The sequence below is a fragment of the Rhodamnia argentea genome, chromosome 10 (genome assembly GCF_020921035.1).
Source record: "Rhodamnia argentea isolate NSW1041297 chromosome 10, ASM2092103v1, whole genome shotgun sequence".
NCBI lineage: Eukaryota > Viridiplantae > Streptophyta > Magnoliopsida > Myrtales > Myrtaceae > Rhodamnia > Rhodamnia argentea.
This window is the reverse complement of record NC_063159.1, coordinates 22,285,430-22,305,645: the sequence shown is the minus strand read 5'-3', so window position 1 is coordinate 22,305,645 and position 20,216 is coordinate 22,285,430. Positions and strand designations below refer to the sequence as shown.

Sequence of the window (20,216 nt, the reverse complement as noted above, 5' to 3'; positions counted from 1 at the left end):
TTGTTTCTTTTTTTTTTTTTTCTTTTTTTTCCTCCAGAGGTGAAGGTCGGTGAGATCGGTCGAGCCTCACCGTCATTGGAGTTAGGGGTGAGCATGGGCCGGGTGGGTAGGTTTCGAACCCGGACTCGTTATAACAAACTCCAAATTTTTAGAATCTAGAACCTACCATGTTTGCCTTGAAACCTGTTTTGGAACTTACCCTATTTTTTCGGTCCGATTTCGGGCTCTACCCGAGAACTTGCTTTTCTTTTTTTATTTTATTTTTTTAGTAAAATAATATGAGTAGCAATGAAACGATTTAAAGTAAAAGATGAATAATAAAACTCACTATCCACCAAAAGTAGCAATCCTTAATATAAAAAATAAAAATTACAATCCTCCAAAAACAGAGAAGGTGAGGCGAGCGAAACTAGGATTTTTTTTTTTAATAGTAGCTAAAAACCGGTTCCAAAACCGGTCCAGTTCTTGGGTACTTGGAACCAAGAACCGGCCCGATTCCAACCGGTTCTCAAAATTTAGAACCAATTCCCGGACCGGTTTGAATGGAAATCAATTCTCAAACCTGTTTTTCGGGTGGTCCGATTCAGATTCCGGATAAATCCAATCCGGTTGCACACCCCTAATTGGAGTACAAATGCAAAAGATTTAAAACTTAGTAGGACAAAATAAAAGGGATTTAGGATTGGATTGACATTCCCTCAAACTCTGTATTCCTTCTCCTATTCATTCCAGGTCCAATGTTGCTCGTGTTTTGCATGTGTAGGTTCGATTCGATTCGATTCCCAATAGTGGGAGATGATTCTCTAGTGCATATGAAGTACTTTGTATAGTGCGTGAATTCCTCTCTATCTATCTCTATGTACAAAGGTAGATACAAGCGACTTTCCAGAATGACGGAACACAAGATCGGCAAAAAGGCGTCATGCCCTTTTCCTAACGTGCCCAAGAGAAACATCCAACGGAGGGAATCAATCCTTCCATTCAGTCATACGGCTAAATTTAGGGTTTAATTAGGCGAGCAAAACATATATTACGCATTATCTCTCGAGTGAACTGATTCAGCCCCATCAAACTTTTACCTACCAATGTACCTTTTAAAATTGCTAAGTCTTTTTTGGAACTCCACGTAGTCTTATGTTATGTATTGTTTGATATCCTCGTACCATTTATAGAAAAAGAAAAAGAAAAAGAAAACCACCAAGAAGCCATTGAGGAAATTATAAGGAAAAATAATACAAATGGTCCCTAAACTTTAATCCAATATGCAATGTGGTTCATGAACTTTTGATTTGACCATTGTGATCTCTAAAATTTGGCCCAATATTCAATGTGGTCCCTCGACTTCCAATTTTTTCAATGTGGTCCCTAAACTTTCGGAACATATTCAACTTAGTTCCCGAACTATAAGAAAATATCCAATATCGTCCCTTGAACTTGAATTAATAGAAGAACTACACTGAACATCTTCCTATAGTTTATGGACTAAGTTGAACATGTTTCAAAGGTTCTTGGGACCACATTGCATATTTGGTTAAAGTTCAAGGACCATATTAGTCAAATTAAAGGTTTAGAAATTACATTGCGCATTATATCAAAGTTCAAGGACCATTTGTGTTATTATCCCAAATTATAAATAAAGATACGAGATTATTTACACGCAAGTACAAATGGTTAAACCACCCAAACCTGTGTGCTTGACCTAATTAGAGAGCAATCGAAAGAAAGATATCATAGGAATAGTAAATATAGATCAAAAGTAAGTACTTAGGCCGCGTTTGATGATAAGGATAAAAATCAAGATAGCATAAAGTTATCATATCCTGTGTTTGGCTATCGCCCGGGACTGGATAAAGTGGGATATAAATGGAATATAGCCTAGATAAAATTATTCAATGGGGGAGATGGGATAAAGGTGGATAGGATTTCCTATATTCATAGTATAAAAGCTATTTTTCTCTCGAATAACAAATTTCTTAAAAAATAAAAATAAAATAAAAATTAAATATGAATTATATTTGAATTCTAGTATTAAAAATAAGTTTTGATTTATTCCTCTATATATTTATAAATTATAGTTTCTGTCTACTTTACAATATATATTCTGTGCACATACATAAACACACACTTCATATCTTTGTCATTACAAATTGAAGGATTTTTTATTGGGTGAGTTAAAAGAAGGATTTTTTGGTAGTATAGTTTGTTATTTAATAAAAATTTTATTAAGAAATGATGGAATGGAATAAAAATAATAAAAAAGGATATAAAAATAAGAAAATAAAAATGAAGTAGAAGAATCCAAATTTTAAATGAACAAATTCGAACTTGAAAATGATCTTTCGAATTCTTGAAGAACGTGGAGCAATGAAATTTCTGGAAAAAAAAAACTAGAAATCTCCTTCTCCTATGTATCTTTAGTTCATGTTGAAGTTTTGCCACTTCTTTATAGTTTTTTAGTTCAAGTCAAAATTCTACAAAAATGGCGAGAGAGTTGAAATTTCTTCTCCTTCGTAGGTTTCCGATTCACGTCAAAAGTCCGTGAAAGTGGAAAGAGAGTCAAAACTCATTCTTCTCTGTAGCTTTGTAGTTCATGTTGAAATTTATAATGAGAGAGACAAAACTTTGTGTAATTGCAAATGCGAATGATTATATTTTCTCTTATACTAGAGTTGGCAGTGAATTATGAGAGATTCTTATAGTCTTCGTTTGTGCATTTTTAGATTCATTTACATCGATATATGTAAATACCATACAATGAACATAATAAGATATGAATATATCCAGCTTTATTACTATGATTCACCAAATAGTTGATAGGATATGGCAAAATCCTGTATTTCATATCCTATCCTATCCAATCCTATCATGCCTAGAAATCTTGACGGCCAATGGGAAAAAAACTAAACAAGTCTTGGAATAGAATGTAAGAGAAAGCAAGAAAATTGTCCAAAGACTCCTAAATTTATTATACTTTTGCCAATTTAGTCCTAAACTTTTTAATTTTGCTAATTTAGTCCTAAAGACCGATTTGGCCTGAAATAGATGAAGTCAGCATCGACCGTCCTACGTGATTCGGTCGGCGCCGACGTGCATAATTTTTTAATAATATTACATATTTTTTGATATTAGGATTAATTTTTTATTTTTTTCCCTTATTTTTCCTTTCCGTTCTTACGGCCATGAAGATTGCCCGGCCCTTGCTCGTGGTCGGTGAGGATAGCCTCGATGGTCCGGGCGAGGTCAAACGAAGGACGAAAAGAAAAAGCGAGAGGAAAAAAAAAGAAACAAAGAAAAATTAATAAAAAATTTAAAATATAAAAAATATCATTAAAAATTTTCATTGTCAAAGTCAATGTCGACCATGCCACGTAGGATGACATGTATCCACTTAAGCAATTTTTGACCCAAATTAACCTAAGAACTCAATTGGCCAAAAGTGAAAAGGTTTATGAAGAAATTGTCAAAATTAAAATGTCTAAAACTGAATTGACAAAAGTGTAATAGGTTTATGATGTTTTAAACAAATTTTCCCGGAAAAAACACATTGATCCTAATTTCTATTGCTTTAAACTATTTAAGGAGAAAATTGATGGAACCTTATAGGATATTTAATACACTGTTAAATAAATGGTCGATTAAGTATTTAGCACTAAACAGAAATAAGCGGCCAAAATAAAGAGCATGAATAATGGATGAATCTGCTATCTTAATTTGAAAAAAAAGTAAATAAAACTCCGTTTTTGGCATTACCCATACGAAGAATTAGTCGGTTATTACTAATAAGAATCCGTTTTAAAAGAAGACTAACGAGTACACAAAATGGAAATAAGCAAAGATCCTAATCAAATAAGGATTAATATTAAATTAAGATTGGAATTAGGATGGCCACTTATGGTACAAAATTAAAAGGGTCTTCCACGTATGGACTTGTGCATACGCTAAGCAAAGAAAATCCAAAGGCATAACATTATAATCAAATAAGGACGAGCTATATATTGTTTTTCCATCCGAGTGATTTTGCGGATCTCTTATCTTATATGATCCTCGACTCTGCTTGTTCAATTTGACATCCGAGCGATCCCGATTCTGAGCAATCACATGGGCTCTTATGAGCAAATTTCGAACAGTTTCGAGGTTGAGATTGATGGTGGATTTACTTTACTCTCTAAAGATCGATTGAGAAAGTAGACATAAGATGTTTTAGGTATATCGTTGTCTGGAATTATGTCCATGGGACCCTCGCTCGCGTACTTTGAACCGGTGGGAAGTTGTCGTTTTCCCGTGATTCGGGCACAACTGGTCGTTTCCAGTCGCAAAACGACACCGTCCAGTCCCAAAACGCACAAATCCCAGTCAACCCACGAGTCAACACGAAAACTCCCCTCACTAACTACATATATATCCGCGCAGATCAGATCAATCATATCCTAACCACACACAACGCAAACCCCAGCAAATAAAGCTCGACACAACATCTATTGCAACTTCACTTGCCAAAATGGTGATGGCCGACGCCGCCGCCGCCGCCGGCGGTCACAGCTGGAAGGAGACGGGGTCCCTGGCCAAGCACATCCTCCTCGGGCGGTGGTTCATGGCCTTTGCCGCCATCCTCATCATGTCGATGGCCGGCGCCACCTATATGTTCAGCCTCTACTCCGGCGACCTCAAGACCAAACTCGGCTATGACCAGACCAGCCTCAACCTCCTCAGCTTCTTCAAGGACCTTGGCGCCAATGTCGGGATAGTCTCGGGCCTCATCAACGAGGTCACTCCGCCCTGGGTCGTCCTCTCCATTGGTGCCGCCATGAACTTCTTTGGCTATTTCATGATCTGGCTCGCCGTGACTGGCCGCTCCGCCCGGCCCCGCCTCTGGCTCATGTGCCTCTACATCTGTGTTGGCGCCAACTCCCAGTCCTTCGCCAACACCGGCGCCCTCGTCACCGCCGTCATGAACTTTCCGGAGAGTCGCGGCTCCATCCTCGGCCTCCTCAAGGGCTTCGTCGGCCTGAGCGGTGCCATCCTGGCCCAGCTCTACCACGCCTTCTACGGCGAAGACTCTGAGTCCCTCATCCTTCTCATCGCCTGGCTCCCTGCAGCCGTCTCCATCGTCTTCCTGCGCACAATCCGCATCCTTCCGGTGGTCCGGCAGAAGAACGAGCTCAAGGTCTTATACAACCTCCTGTATGTCTCGCTTGGCCTCGCCGGGTTCCTCATGGCCGTCATAATACTGCAGAACCAGCTCCAGTTCTCGAGGATTGAGTACGCTGCGAGCGCCGCGGTCGTGCTCATCCTACTCCTCCTGCCGATTTTCATCGTTGTCAAACAAGAGGTGGTTCTCTGGAAGAGGAAGAGAGCGATTGTCAAGAACAACGACTCTTCCCATCAGCTGAAAGTGGTTGCCGAGACTCCTCTGCCACCGCCGCCGCTGCAGGCCTCCGAACCTGGGCCACCGCTGCCTCCGCCGCAGCATACGGGGGCGTGCGACTGCGGCAATATCCTCCGGCCTCCGGACAGGGGCGAGGACTACACGATCCTACAGGCCCTCTTCAGCATCGACATGCTGATACTATTCACTGCCACCACGTTCGGCGCTGGCGGGACGCTGACGGCGATTGACAACCTGGGCCAGATCGCGAGCTCGCTTGGGTACCCGTCCCGGAGCACCTCCACGTTTGTGTCCCTTGTTAGCATTTGGAACTACCTCGGCCGGGTTGTGTCCGGATTCGCCTCCGAGGCCCTCCTTACCAAGTACAAGTGGCCCCGCCCTCTCCTCCTGACCCTTGTCCTCCTCCTGTCCTGCGTTGGCCACCTCCTAATCGCCTTCGGCGTCCCCAACGGGCTCTACGCCGCGTCGGTCGTCATCGGGTTCTGCTTTGGGGCGCAGTGGCCGCTGGTGTTCGCCATCATATCCGAAATCTTCGGGCTCAAGTACTACTCCACGCTGTACAACTTCGGGGCGGTCGCGAGCCCCGTCGGAAGCTACGTCCTCAACGTGAAGGTGGCAGGCCGGCTCTACGACCGGGAGGCAGCGAGGCAAATGGCGGCGTCGGGATTGGCGAGAAAAGACGTCAAGGACTTCAAGTGTAAGGGCGTGGCGTGCTACAAGCCAGCGTTTCTGGTGATCGCGGGGGCGGCGCTCTTCGGGTGCTTGGTGTCGCTCATTCTGGTGCAAAGGACGAGGAAGTTCTACAGGGGCGACATTTACAGGAAGTTCAGAGAGGCTGCGATCGATTTGCCGGGCAAGGAAGATGGCTCGAAAGCCGCGGGGGCGGAAGCGGTGGCGGTTGTGGACGGAGATGATCGTATGGCCACCGCCGGTGCCGGGGACGTGACCGCCGCCCCGGCGGGGGCTGTGCGGCAGGGGAGGGGGACGTGAAAACTTGATTATGGAAAACAGAGTACGACACAGGACAGAGCTCGTTTCATTGTAAAATTTCAAGTTGCCCTGCTAATGTTTAGCTCTGACAGGAGAAATGACATCTAAAGGAAAAAGTACAACTTTTTCCCTTTTGTTTTTATCAAAACATAAAAATTGTGGCTTTTTTTTTTTTTTTTTTTTTTTGAGGGAGGGGGGTGTTAGGCTGCGCATGGTTCTATTCTGTTATGGAAAACCGATTCTCGAGTAAAATGACTTTTTCGATTTTGTTCCTGGATGAGTTTTAGAGAATCAGAATACGTTTGATAACTGTCCAAAATTTTTGTCCTTAGAATAGAAAAGCGTTTGATAACTGCACAAAATTTCTATTTCAAAAAACTGTTTCGCTTCCTAATTTTTTTTCATTTAAGTCAAATCACTATGTAGTTACTTTGTAAAATTTCATCTTAAATTGAAGACTAATTTTCAATGCACACTAAAATAATTTAAAATACATTATTTTTTTTAGCATGTCATAAATGAAATACAAATTTTAATACATTACGTTTGAAGTTCGATTGAAACATGGGACAGTTCCCATATTAAGAACTAATTTTTTTCTTTAAATGTTGTGTTGTCCAAAATACACACAAACATAGTAGGCGAATAATCAAATTATCCACTGAAAAATAAATAAATTATCCTCCTTGATACGAAGTATAAGTCCTTCACTATCATTTTGCAGCTTCTATCCTAAATCTAAGTAGGTGTTTCGCTTTAGCTCCACATGCAGATGTTTACATTTTGTGACGCATGGCTACGAGCATATATATTATCATCCACATATTGGATACCATCATCTTTTGTGACATTTTTTGGCGGAAGAGTGAAATTAATGAAATCTAGAAAATTTAGGCCCAAATTTATGAAAATGAGGTCAAACTAGCATAATATAAGCTTATTCTATATTTAGGGATTTTCTAAATTTTTTGTGATTTTTTAAAAATTTTCTAATTTTATTTATTTTATTTTTATTAGGTTGAGGGAAAAATGACGAGAGAACTGAAAGAGAAAAGTGAGATATGTGAGACTTCATTTTGTTTTGTGATTCTTAAAAGTGATTCTTTTTTCTAGAACCAATTTTTTTTTTGTTCTGGATTTTGCTCTAAATCTGATTCCGATTCTCTAAAACTGATTCTAGGAACAGAATTAGAATCAAATTTATTTGCGTTACCAAACACGATTCTCATCTTTTTTGTTCCCGGAATTAAAATTAGAGAATGAGGATGGTTATTATGCAAGCCCTTAAAGTTCCTGGCTCTTTAATGGTGAACAGAAAAGAAGAAAGTGTCCCGACTCTTGGGATTTGTTTCAATACAAGAACAGCGACTTTGTTTTTTTTTTTTTTTTGGTTGGGAAAATAGTAGGAAAAATTTCAAATAAAGGCGTGAGTAGATCTTATTTTCAATGAGGGTCTGCAATGCCCAAATGATTTCAAAGAAGGGTCAATTGAGGGGTCTTTTCGACCTTCACTTTTCAAAATTTTTTCTATTTTTCTTTTTGCCATTTCCTTTTTACTTTTTTTTTTCATCCCCTCCCTAGGCCATTGCCGGCCTCAGGCCTCCCTCGCTTGGGCAGCGTTAGGCTACCCTAGCCTAGGTCGGTGTCGGGTGAGGGCCCCCTCATCCGGGTGGGCGAGGGCAACCCTTCTTGGAGTAGTCAGTGGGAAGCCCTCGCACGGGATGGCGAGGCCAAGCATTGGGCTACCCCAGGTGAGGGCTGCCCTTGCTTGACTCCTACTCAGGTGAGGGCGTGCGAGCAATGGCCTAGGGAGGAGAGGGGAGATGAGAAAAAAGAAAAAGAAAAGAAAAAAAAAGAAAAAGAAAAAAATTGAAAAAAATCAAGGACAAAAATGCTGTTCAACTAGTCTTTTTTTTTAAAAATAATTTGAGCACTTCAGGTCTTTTTTTTTATAATTTTCCCAAAATAGTATTGAGAATCAATTATGACACAAAAAAAAAAAAATTATTTCAAATTATTGTGGGATCCTTTTTATTTTTATTTTTTTTAATTTGTGTCTCACAACATGATATTATTCTCACATTTACCCAATGAATGAGCCCAATAATATTAAAACTTATAGTAGTTTGCATAACTTGAACCTATGTACATATTATATATCATCCTCAATTTTTCGGTAACTGAATTGAGACGAAGCCGAGCTTGAATATATCAAAACAAATATTATCCGTTCTCTAATCAGTGAAGTGTCAAGAATTCAATACGTAAGAGTTAGTAGTCCAATTTGAGTCTTGTCGACAGCACTCCTAGAACCCGATGAGTGCTGACACTAGCTGAGGAAATCGTGTATAAAAATTTTGAAAGAGATTTCGCAAATCATTACATACATTAGATAAGGACTGGACCGAGTGCCAAGCGATCGGCTTGAAAGAGACTTCACAAATCATTACATACATTAGATAAGGACTGGACCAAGTGCCAAGCGATTGGCATAGGCCCTCGGCTCTATTAGAATTCAGCACACAATCAAATCGAAGTAAAACGTAAAGCGAGAAAGAGAAATTGAGACTCGAAATTTTATCCTGGTTTATCCTTAAATTAGGCTATGTCCAGTAGAGAATTCCACTATAATTAGTACATCGCAACTCTCGTTACATCACTCAATTACAAGAAAAAAAGAATATATATAACGGTAGCTATTCATGAGCTCAAACTCAAACTACTAATGAAAAAATATGGACTTAAATCGGAAAAGCTTTCTGGTGTATAGGAGGCACTATCCCGCAAGACTCCCGCAAGACTCAGTGTGGAGCAAGATTCACGTATTTTTCTGTGGCAGGAGAGTATGAACCACGCTCCAGTAGACCCTCGGTCATCTCTCTCGGTCCGTTGTTCTTTCGACTAACCTGATGACTCGAGATACACACGTGTGTCACGCCCACAATTATTCTAACTTAAATTTTCAATACCTGTATTAATGGTCCACCACACCATAGGACAATCCAATGTGTGATGTGATCGATCAATAATCTCTTCGGCCGCAACACAAGGGGTGGCATGCTTTGTAGGGATGTCATGTGACGATGCGGGTGTGGTGGCCGAAGGTTCGCCATCTGCTGACCTACCATTGTTCCGAGGACTCGCGGGCTTCCATGTGCAAGGACTAGGACCACCCTTCCCAACTCACCACAAAAACAAACAAAGGAAAAAAAAAAAAACAAGAAAAGACAATAAAAATCTAGTTTTGATCAAACTCATTCACGCAACATATTTGATTTTAACGGCGTATTGGTTAGGAACAAAATCTTCTGGAAGTTGAGTCTGGTGAATTGTTCTTCGATAATTTGTTTCTCGTGTAATTGCTACTTAGGATTTTTGTCCATTTAATTGAGGCATGATACCTTTTGCTCATAATTTGTATCCTTAAAAACATTTCAAGAAGTATAAAAAGATGTTTTCTCTTTGAATACTAAAATAGAACGCACGCGAATTCCAATTATTGAACAAGTACTTCGAAGGCACCGATAGCTCTAAAGGAGAATCGATATCTACGAGAATTCGGGGTAATGTTTCCATTGCCTAAGATTCTTTTGTTTAGTTGATGTATTTCACCAAACATGATGTTGGACCCATCAAAATCAGTAGTTCAATACAGGAACAAGATCCATGCATGGAATTTCTGGTTCCAGACCCTCGTCATCTTGAAACTCCGACCACAGATTCCGAGTTCCATGCTTACGGTGCGTGCTCGGTTGCACCTCCTCTTTTCGAAACCCTTTTGCAGCACACTTTACGCTCGAGAGCACGCCGAAACGAGAAGACCCTAATGGACATCGTTTTCCTACTATGGATGTTTCAGCTTCATGAGGACCCCTATCGTGAGATTGAGCAAACGACATGTTTTGCGCAAAGGCAAGAAAAAATGTGTACTTGAAACCCTACAAATCTGGCATCTAAAACGTACTCTACCATAGGATAGGGGTGATCAGCTCTCCGTTCGGTCTGGTGCCATCTAAAAAATCAGACTGGTCATATTTTTATATATTTATCGTTAAATTTTTCTCATTAACGACATATTCACCGGACCATCTCTCATGAATTGCATCGCGTTATCTCTAAATCTGAAAGTCATACTAAGTATCTTAGATTTAAGTTTACATAGAGGAATTTTTAATCTATATATTCGGGAGATCCGGTTTTTCCCTGAAATTGTGAATTGGACCAACCATAATCTATTCTAATTTGATGAAATCGGGAACCAGACCAAAGCCTTAAAGGATAGGATTGAACCATCCGATTCAATCTAATCCGGGCGATTTTCGATTCGGTCGGTTCACTATGCTCAGCCTTGCTCTGTCCCACACCTTAGCTGCAAAGAAACGGAACGTCTCTTCATATCCACAAAAGCCAACGAAAATGAATCTGGCGGGTCGAACTCTTGGGGAAAAGGAGCGAGCGCACTAAGGTTATGACAAGGAAATCTGCTTTTGACTTGGCGAAAGGGGGTAAGAGGAAGGTGCGCGTTGATGGAGATGGCATGATTTGAGCGTCCATTGCGCCTTTCCCGTCGAGCACAGTTTGAATGCCCTGTCGCTCAGTTGGCAAAGCTTCGATGCTCTTGCCATTGCTGCCAAATTAGCTTTCCAAGTCGGTTTGATTGCCCGTTTTAGGATAGTCCGACTGGTCGATCTCACTTCGGATGAGTGATGCGTATGTATAAATGTTGTCCATGCACATCGCTGATCGTTGATGTGAGCGACGACGCACAATTGCTATGGTAAAAGTAAAAAAAATATCATAAATTTATTGCATTGATATCAATTCAGTCTTAAACTTTTCAATGGCATCAATTTAATCCTAAACCTTTTAACATTGATACCAGCTTAGCCCATCTAGCTAGCTTTGGCCGAAAATTGCTAACGTGGACTCCGAACACCATACGGAGCATTGTTAGCGCTTATGTGGACATTTTTAGGAATATTTTTTATTTTTTTCATTTTCTTTTATTTTATTTTCTTATTATTTTCTTTCTTTTACATTTTCCTTTAATTTTGCTCGGCGAAGGTTGTCGACGACCCTCACGGCCACTAGGCGAGGGCCACATCGGTGCCGATCACGTCACGTCGGGCGGTTGGCATCCACGTCACCAATTTTCGGTTTAAATTGGTTGGAAGGACTCAATTGGTACCAATGTGAAAATGTTTACGACTAATTGAAATGGAAGTATGCACCACGTGCTTTGGACGCAAAAGGAAAGGTGGACGTAGACATGCATTGTCTATCTACGTGCTTCTTTTCAGCTTAATTCCCTCGGACCACGGTCTTTAGTTCCTAGGACTTTTAGGGTTTTTTTCTACTTTCACAAGATGATACTTGATTCCCTACTCCACGAAGTACGTGGATCTCCTGTCCTTCCCGGAGGAATTATTCGAAGTTGAGAGCTAGTTTGGCAACTTCAGCTTCATTCGCAATTTCAGTCACTACACATGCCCAATGAGGGTGGTTCTGGACAATTTGAAAGCCAATGTTAGAAATTTCTTAGGTCGTTTTGATGATCACAAAACCTAGTCGCAGCTTGCAGGATAGCTTCTACGAGTTTGTGCCATCACTCGAGAGATCTGACCTTATGGAGATATCACGTGGACATATTCGTGTTTTAAATGTCATATTCATCTGATGGTTATCTGAGAAAAGAAAGGAAACACGTGTGGAAACACCATAACTTTGATATACATTGGAGATCAAAAGTTCAGACGATGACAACATGCTGACATCGTTGGGATGGGTAATCCCCTTTTCTTGATTTTATCCCCTCCGCATATTCGCTGTCTTCTTCTGATAAGTTAATTCCATAGCAACCATCTTCATCTGTATCATCATTATGATGTGATTTTAGACTTAACACATGAATATTATTTCGATGAATCATATGTCGTAACAGACCTAATTTGGTAATGAAGTACATTGCCATAGATGGAACGTATCATACGGGCTAGTCAACTGTAGTAGTTGGAAGCTATTTTTCTTACAGTTGATTTCAGGGACCAGTTCGCATAGGGATCGTTACGGACTTGGTTACAAATTTGGGAACCGCCCTTGACCAGTTTTAGGTTCCAGATTTCGGGATTCGGTTTTAAAATCAACTCAAGTCTCTTATATTCAAAGCACTTTCTCCTTCTTGGACCAAAAAAAAAAAGAAAAAAAAAAGCACTTTCTCCTTCCTTTTTCTAGTTTGCAGCGTGAGAATGTCCTCCCAATTCGTGAATACGACATGTTTGAGGTTGGTATGTATGTTTTTTTTTTGGGTCGAAACATACGACATGTTGAGTTGCTATGTATGTTTTTAGGTGGCTGTGACAATTAGATTGTCTATTATCTTCAATGGCTCATGGTGATAGTATAATAGGAAAAAATTGTCAAAAAAGTATTGAACATATTATACTTTTGCTAATTCATTTCTAAATCTTTTGCATTTGTGCTAATTCAATCTATCCGACAGACATTGCGGTAGATGTCGATCAGCGTTGACATGGATAGAATTTAATGATATTTCAATATTTCTTTGGATTATTTTCTTCTTCTTCTTTTTTTTTTTTTTTTCTCTTTCTTCCTCCTCCAGCCGTTCGCTAGTAATGGTCGGTCGGAGGTTGGGGCGAGCAAGGTCGACCTCACCGGCCTTAGGCCAAGCTTACCACCTCGGTGGCCAGCATTGACAAACCTCATCGGTGCTAGGCGAGGCACGACCTCGCCCAAATCCGGCCCGGGCGAGGTCGCGCCTTGCACAGCCTGGATTTGAACGAAGTCGCTCCTCATCATCGCTAGGCGAGATCGACCTTGCCGAGCTACGGGTGGGGGCGAGCTTTAGGCGATCGGCCAAAGAAAGAAGAAAGGAAAAAAAAGGAAAGAAAAAAAAATTCGAAAAAATATTAAAATATTCTCTAAAATTGGCCACGTCATTACCGGCTGGTCAAAGTTAGCCAGATGGACTGAATTGGCACAATACAAAATGTTTATGACTAACTTGACACAAATAAAAAGGTTTATGACTGAATTGGCACAAATGCAAAATGTTTACGACTGAATTAACAAAATTAAAAGGTTTAGTAATGAATTGGTAAAAGTATAATAGGTTCGGGGCTTTTTTGACAATTTTTCCAAGCATAGTATAATCATATCGAACAAAATAAAAGAGTTAACAGACCAAATTGGAAAAAATAACGTTCAAGGATACAATTAAATATTGAGCGACAGTTTAAGGGTTAATTGTGCCATTACTCCTAACTTACCTTACATGTTGTAAATTGAAGTAGAAATTTACCTTGTACTTACTAAACCGAATGAACTTAGTGCTTGATGATCGTACTTGTAGTTATTCTTAATAAATTGCTAATAAGTACCTAACAGTAGTAACATATCTTATCGCATCGTAAATGCAAAATGATGTTCATAAATTATATCCTGCGTTTCGTAAAATTACTTTTAGATTTAGAAATATTCGTCAACGCAAAAAAGATCTTACAGGTCGAAAATTACCTTTGGAATCGCTAAATTGCCATAACTGGCATTAATTACAAAATTTAGGAGGAAAACGATCCTCCTAAATTTGTGAATCTATTTAGATGTGAAGCTTTTCACTCATCGAAATGTAATGATAATATCCACACAACGTAAATTCGACTTTTTTTACGTACCAAAAAGTTCTTCATTGGGAAAGGACATAACTTCGTCTCATATAGTAAGGAAGAACCGTCAATTTTAAGACAATTTAGCTTCAATTGGGTTAAAATGTTTGATCTTGCGAGGTTTAAACCTATCAAATTATTTAATTTAGTTAAAGTTGTGTCCATCTTGATAGAGAAAGAAAAAAAAAAAAACTTCACAAATTTCGGCGCACAAGTCGAGAGTCGTTTTAGAGGACGAACCTCAACGTTTCATGATGAGTTATCAATCAAGAGAAATGAACTGTTATCTTCTCAGTAGTTATTCAACCACATATTTCAGTTGTGGCCGTTTCGCAATACAAATGGCTTACATTTATATCATTATTGACATGTATCCACAAGAAAATGAACTATGATTTCATAAGAAGAGGCATGATGAATTTTCCAAGACTGTGTCTGGTTCTTAGGATAAAAGTCAGGACAGGTCCTATTCTGTATTTGATAGTTGTCCATGATAGGATAAATGGAGATATAGGGAGATGTAGCCCAGATAAAAAAAAAAACCCTACGGGAGAGGTGAGATAGAATTGGATAGGATTTTTCAAGAAAGTAGATACAAGGAGGTTTTTTCCACAACTACTATCTTTGCTCCGTGCTGGGCCCCTTTTGCCACATTGAGCCACCTCTTAGTGGGAGTTGCCTCTTCGACGACACTAGGCTGGACTCTCCGGCCGCAAATCTGGATATCTCCATGACCTCATTCTTTAATAGATAGTTTGACGTGATACAAGATTATGCTCCTTATTCTTTAATCGTTTGAAGCTTTCCAACATTCAAAAGGGGTCTCGACATGTTTTAAAAAACTAGGGGTTGATTATCGGCTTTCAAGGTAGTTCTCTTAGACGAAATGCAGGAGTGCATCTTTAACTTGTGAAAAGAGGCTGAATAATTCCATTATTCAGTACTTGTTTACTCACTCAACAAGAAAATGAGCAAGGCCAGCAAATCATTCTCAAATGATTCAACTCTAAATCAAGACCCCTAGTTTTATGGGGTCTAGTTGTTCGATGTCGTGCCTGAATTCCGATGGTACAAATCTCTACTTAATAATAACTCACTCATCAGAACTCATCACTAATTAATTTTTAAAATATTCTGTTTTTTCAGCAAAATAGAGTCGATCTCAATTGCGTCTTGCTATTGCATATCTGACTTTATATTCACAGTTCACCAAATAGTAGATAAGATGTGACAAAATCCTTGGATTTTTTTTTTCTCATATCCTATACAGTTGTATCTTGACTAAAAAAACCAAATGCAGTCTAAAGGTATTTTGGATTGTCAAAATAACGATGACACATAATACTTTAAGGTAAATTATATTTTGGCCCCAGATTTTTTGGGTTGTTCCAAATTCCCCTTTAATGTTTCCATCGTTGCAATACTTTTCTTGATACTTTCAAATTAATGTCCTCTCGGGCCCAACATCGTTTTTGGTAAAATTACCCCCAACATTGACTCTAGCCAACTTTTACACCGGATCAATTGTACTTTCTCCCCTTTGACCTCTCCCACTCATCTCCACACAACTTTATTATCCTATCTCTATAGAGGAGAGTATTGGACGTAGATCTCTCCATCCCCTTTCCTCTTCATTAACTGATTTAGTTTTTTACTTCTTTTTTTTGCTTTTCTCTTGTTTATGGAGCCTTTTCCTTTTGATCTAATCTAGATCTAGAAGATTTTCTCTCTCTTTTCGGAAAACTTTTTAGTGTACGTTTTTGAGGTTTTACTTCCCTCGCTTGGATTTCGTTAGCACACAAATCCATTTTCCAATTTCGAAACTATTAGAAAGTCCATCCTAAAAGCTTAAACTATTAGGTGGAAGGAAACTACATAAATACAAAGAGCATATAGGTCCCATTGTCAAATGATGTGGAATTTGACTAATGAGAGGTGGATGCACATTCGCAAAGGGACAACATTGTTTGTGATACCATGTTAGAAAATCAAATCCAAAATCTTAAGTTGATAGTTGAAGAGAGATCACGTGAATATAAAGAGTATGTAGGACCTAATGTCAAGCGATGCGGGATAACAACTTTAATATAAAGAGATTAGAGGAGTTTCGTGAAAGTTTTGCTCTCACTATTAGATTTGTGCTTGTTTAACCTTTTCATTCCGCATGGCAATGGTTTTAGGAGTGAGCGATTTCGGGTTCCGTACAAATTTCACTTGGAACATGAAACCTACCTTGGTAGGTTCATCATTTTTTGGAACCCGGAATCAACCATACATACCTTGGAACCTGGAACCGACCTTGTCAACTTGGTGTCGCGACCTAAAAAATAAACAAGTTAATTTCCGGGCTAATGGATTATTAGGTTAATTAATTAACTAACCTAATCCGGACTCTCCCAAGTCCATACCAAATCGCAACTTAAGGTTCGAATAATTAACAAACAATGTAATTTGAATTTGGAGTCGCCACTAATCATTTTCGGTAGGTCGATTAGAAACCTAAATAAAATAGCGGGAGAAAACTATCTTATTTCTACGAACCAGAGATTTTGAATTCGGGGATTTGGTTACGCTAGATTACTCTAACGTCCTTTCGGTACCATTTTCATGAAAAATGTCCGATTTGACAATTTTGATGGATTTTACTTGAAACTCAAAGGTGCGGTTTGGCTTTTTTTTTTTTTTTTTTCTTATGAGAACGTAAGACATTGAACTTTATGCGATATATACCATGGATGATTTAGAAAGAAAGAAAATGTAGCCAGTCATGAGTATTTACAAAAATAAATTAACATGTAATAATGCTAAACTTTGGAACACGTGGCATATCTAAAATAAACAAACAACTGTTCAAACCAAACGATTACATCTTTGTAGATCGAGATGGAGAAGATTACCTTTTATTACACAAAATCTTACTCACGTACACGTTATAGTTTCGTTTAAGATCTCGGAGCTGGAAGAACGTGGCTGTCGTCGAAAATGGCAAGCAGGGGCGTTGTTGGGTGGCGAGATGCGAAGTATGTGTCGGGACTCGTCAAAGATGATGCTCGATCGAAGCTCTTTTCTTCACTCTCGAATTTTCTCTTCTGGTTTTTCTCAAGAACTTTCTCAATTCTTTTCCCTCCTAAAAACTCTCTCAATTCTCTTTTCCTAAAAAAAAAACCCTCTTCTCTTCAAGAACTCTTCTTCTTTTATAGGCAAATTTTTTCATCCTTCATTCTTCATCTTCATTTCCTCATCTTCCATTTTCATCTTCTCTTCTTCATCTTCATCTTCTCTTCTTCATCTTCATTTCCTCACCTTCCATTTTCATCTTCTCTTCTTCATCTTCATCTTCTCTTCACCATCCTCCTTTCATTATCTTCTCTTTTTTATCTTCTCTTCACCATCTTCCTTTCATTATCTTCTCTTCACCATCTTCCTTTCTCCATCTCATTTTGGTATTTGTAATACAGTCCCTGGAGTTCCGAGTATTTGCAATACGGTCCCCGAAGTTATGAGTATTTGCAATACGGTCCCCGAAGTTTCAAGTATTCGCAATACGGTCCCCGAAGTTCTAAGTATTTGCAATACGGTCCCCGAGGTTCTGAGTATTTGCAATACAGTCCATGAAGTTTCAAGTATTTGCAATACGGTCCCTGAGAAAATATTTCTTTCAAGCCCAAATCTTCTTGGTGCATTTTTCCACCCCATGCCTAGTCCGGACACCTGTTAAATTAAGCTCAAATTATATGTCAATGCTAAATGAATATGTGAGATGATTTTTGTTTAGAGCTAAAATTAGTTCTAATTTTTATGCAAAAAATAGATTAGTCAAAATTTAGGTGTCAACAGCTGTCCCTCTTTGAGTGGAGGCTCGTAGAGGGTCCGCTCAAAGACAAAATTGAATCTTGAATTTTGATGGTGCAAATTATGGATGAACTTTTTGGCGGGAGTTTTAATCCCTTTTTTTTTTTTAATGTAATGAAGTGATACATGATATGCAAGATTGTAAATAACATGTGTCATAATTTCTCTTTTCCATGTTAGAGAAACCTGTACATGGATCGCATATGAGAATACCTGTTTTACCCAATACCTCATAAGCCGCTGATTCCCTTAATTTTCCGGTTTCTGCAAACACGAGGACCTTAAGGTATTTGGCCTATCTGTAATCAAAGACTTCTCCCAATGTGAGACGGCGCAAGATATGTGTGTCCTTCAAGATCACAAGAGTTACGTCGTTGTGAGTCGACAAAAGTGGGAACAAGTTCACAAGAGCTACGTCGTTGTGAGTTGATTAAATGTCGAAATCGCTAGTGCATATGTCTTCACGATTCGACAAAGGGGAACCAAAATTATAAGAGCTACGTCGTTATGATTTGGTTTGGATCAAAATCATGGGTGCTTATGTCTTCATGATTTGATAAAGGAGCCGAGAATCATAAGAGCTATGTCATTATGGGCCGACTAAAGGTCAAGATCACCGGTGCATATGTCTTCGTGATTTGAGACCGAAATCATAAGGGCTATGTCATTATGATTTGATAAGATGTCAAGATCGCCAGTGCATATGTCTTCACGACCTAACGGAAGAGGCATATTGCCCGAGTTGAACAATATTTGATAGGAGCACCATCGAATGGAATCGATAAGTACGAAAAGGGCATATTGCCCGAATTGAATCATAATAACTATCATCGGAAGAGTTGTTAATTTGAAAAGGGGTTCAGCAAACTTACCTGGGTTCTCCGAACGATTTAATCAAGGAACGAAACAGATTGCTTGTATTGTACCTGGTAGGCATTTGCCAGTAGAACTTGCTCATTCAATAATCCTTGGATGAATTTTGAGACCTTGGGAGGGAATCATCGGGAATGCATTACCTATCATAGAATATCAGAGGTAACATGTGCAAACATATTCAACAATGAGTTCATGTAAAACTATTCTGCCGAGCTTGCAATGATTAGAAATAACATGTGTACAATGCAATCACTCATACTATGGTTCATGCATAACCATTCTATCAAGTTAACATTACCAATTCTGTCCAGGGATGTTCTCACATTATGAATACCTTAAATGTGAGCTGAATGGGGGGACTTCAGTCCGAAAGGGCTTTTTCTCACTCTCAAGAAAAGCTATTTATCATGTCTGCAGGATTCAAGAAAAATCACTCAATCTTACGATCATCGCATTCGACAAGGATCCGAGTAATCTCGTAATTAATACAACCGAGCCGATCTGGAGGTCTTGATTAGGACCGTAATGAGAGTTAGGTCAAAGGTTTACAAATGGGACTTTAGTCGAGTCAAGGCCGCTAAAATGAATTTCTTCGTTATTTGCTATGGGTTTACAAGTCAAGAACCCTGCAAAAATGAGAGAGAAACAATTTTGCTCGAACTTCTTCGAGCGATGCTTAAAATAATTGAACTCTACGTTAACTCAAGTGCCATAATTAGAAAAGACTTTTGAAGGGTTGTACCGTGGGTTATGATTTGGGGACTTGGAAAAGAAAGGATTCGTTTTGGCTCAGAAAATGTATGAGAAGCAGCTTGATGTTGGTGACCATTGCAATCTTGTCACCTATCTTGGCCTTTTAGGGTGCCACCATTGCTTTGAGGATGGTATGAGCAGAGGATTGCGTTTTGCAATTTGACACTTAATGAGAACCCCTCTTGAAATGTACAAGAGAATTGTGCATTACAAATGAACAATGAATTGAATGGGCATTGACCTTACTTTTGGTAGGCACTTCGCTTTTCAAATGTCCAGGAATTTTCTGTAGAATCAACCTTTGCTCCCCCTTTTTTTTTTTTTACCTCTATTTTACTGCTGCATATTTCAGTATCTTGATGAGTTCATTCGAGGATTTTCGGTTGATCAGACTTTTCAAGTCCTACTCAAAGATGGGCCGTTTTTGCTTTGGGACAACAATGGTCACCAATAAAGGCTTTTAGAAATGCATTTGCAGGTTCAAATAGGTTGTGCAAATGGATATAAATGTGTAGGGTAGAGGAACAAATGCTTTTCGTCATCCTAAGGCACTTGAATTAAAGCGCAAGTATAATGTAAAGAATCACTTGAAGATTAATGTTAGTCCAAGCAAGACAATTTCTAACCATTTTTGCCTCGTGATACTGATGGAATTACTTCTGTTTTGCCCCAATGTT

General features: G+C 39.2%; 1 protein-coding gene across 1 annotated transcript; it reads left to right on the top strand.

Moving 5' to 3' along the window:
- Nucleotides 1-4,409: 4,409 nt before the first annotated feature.
- Nucleotides 4,410-6,488, top strand: LOC115735188 (protein NUCLEAR FUSION DEFECTIVE 4-like). Its single transcript, XM_048271760.1, has one exon. The coding sequence runs from the start codon at nt 4,499-4,501 to the stop codon at nt 6,374-6,376; it is 1,878 nt and encodes a 625-aa protein (XP_048127717.1). The 5' UTR covers nt 4,410-4,498; the 3' UTR covers nt 6,377-6,488.
- Nucleotides 6,489-20,216: the final 13,728 nt, after the last annotated feature.

Excerpts from the sequence above, each read along its gene's own strand:
- LOC115735188 (XM_048271760.1), top strand. The coding sequence starts at position 4,499 with ATGGTGATGGCCGACGCCGCCGCCGCCGCCGGCGGTCACAGCTGGAAG.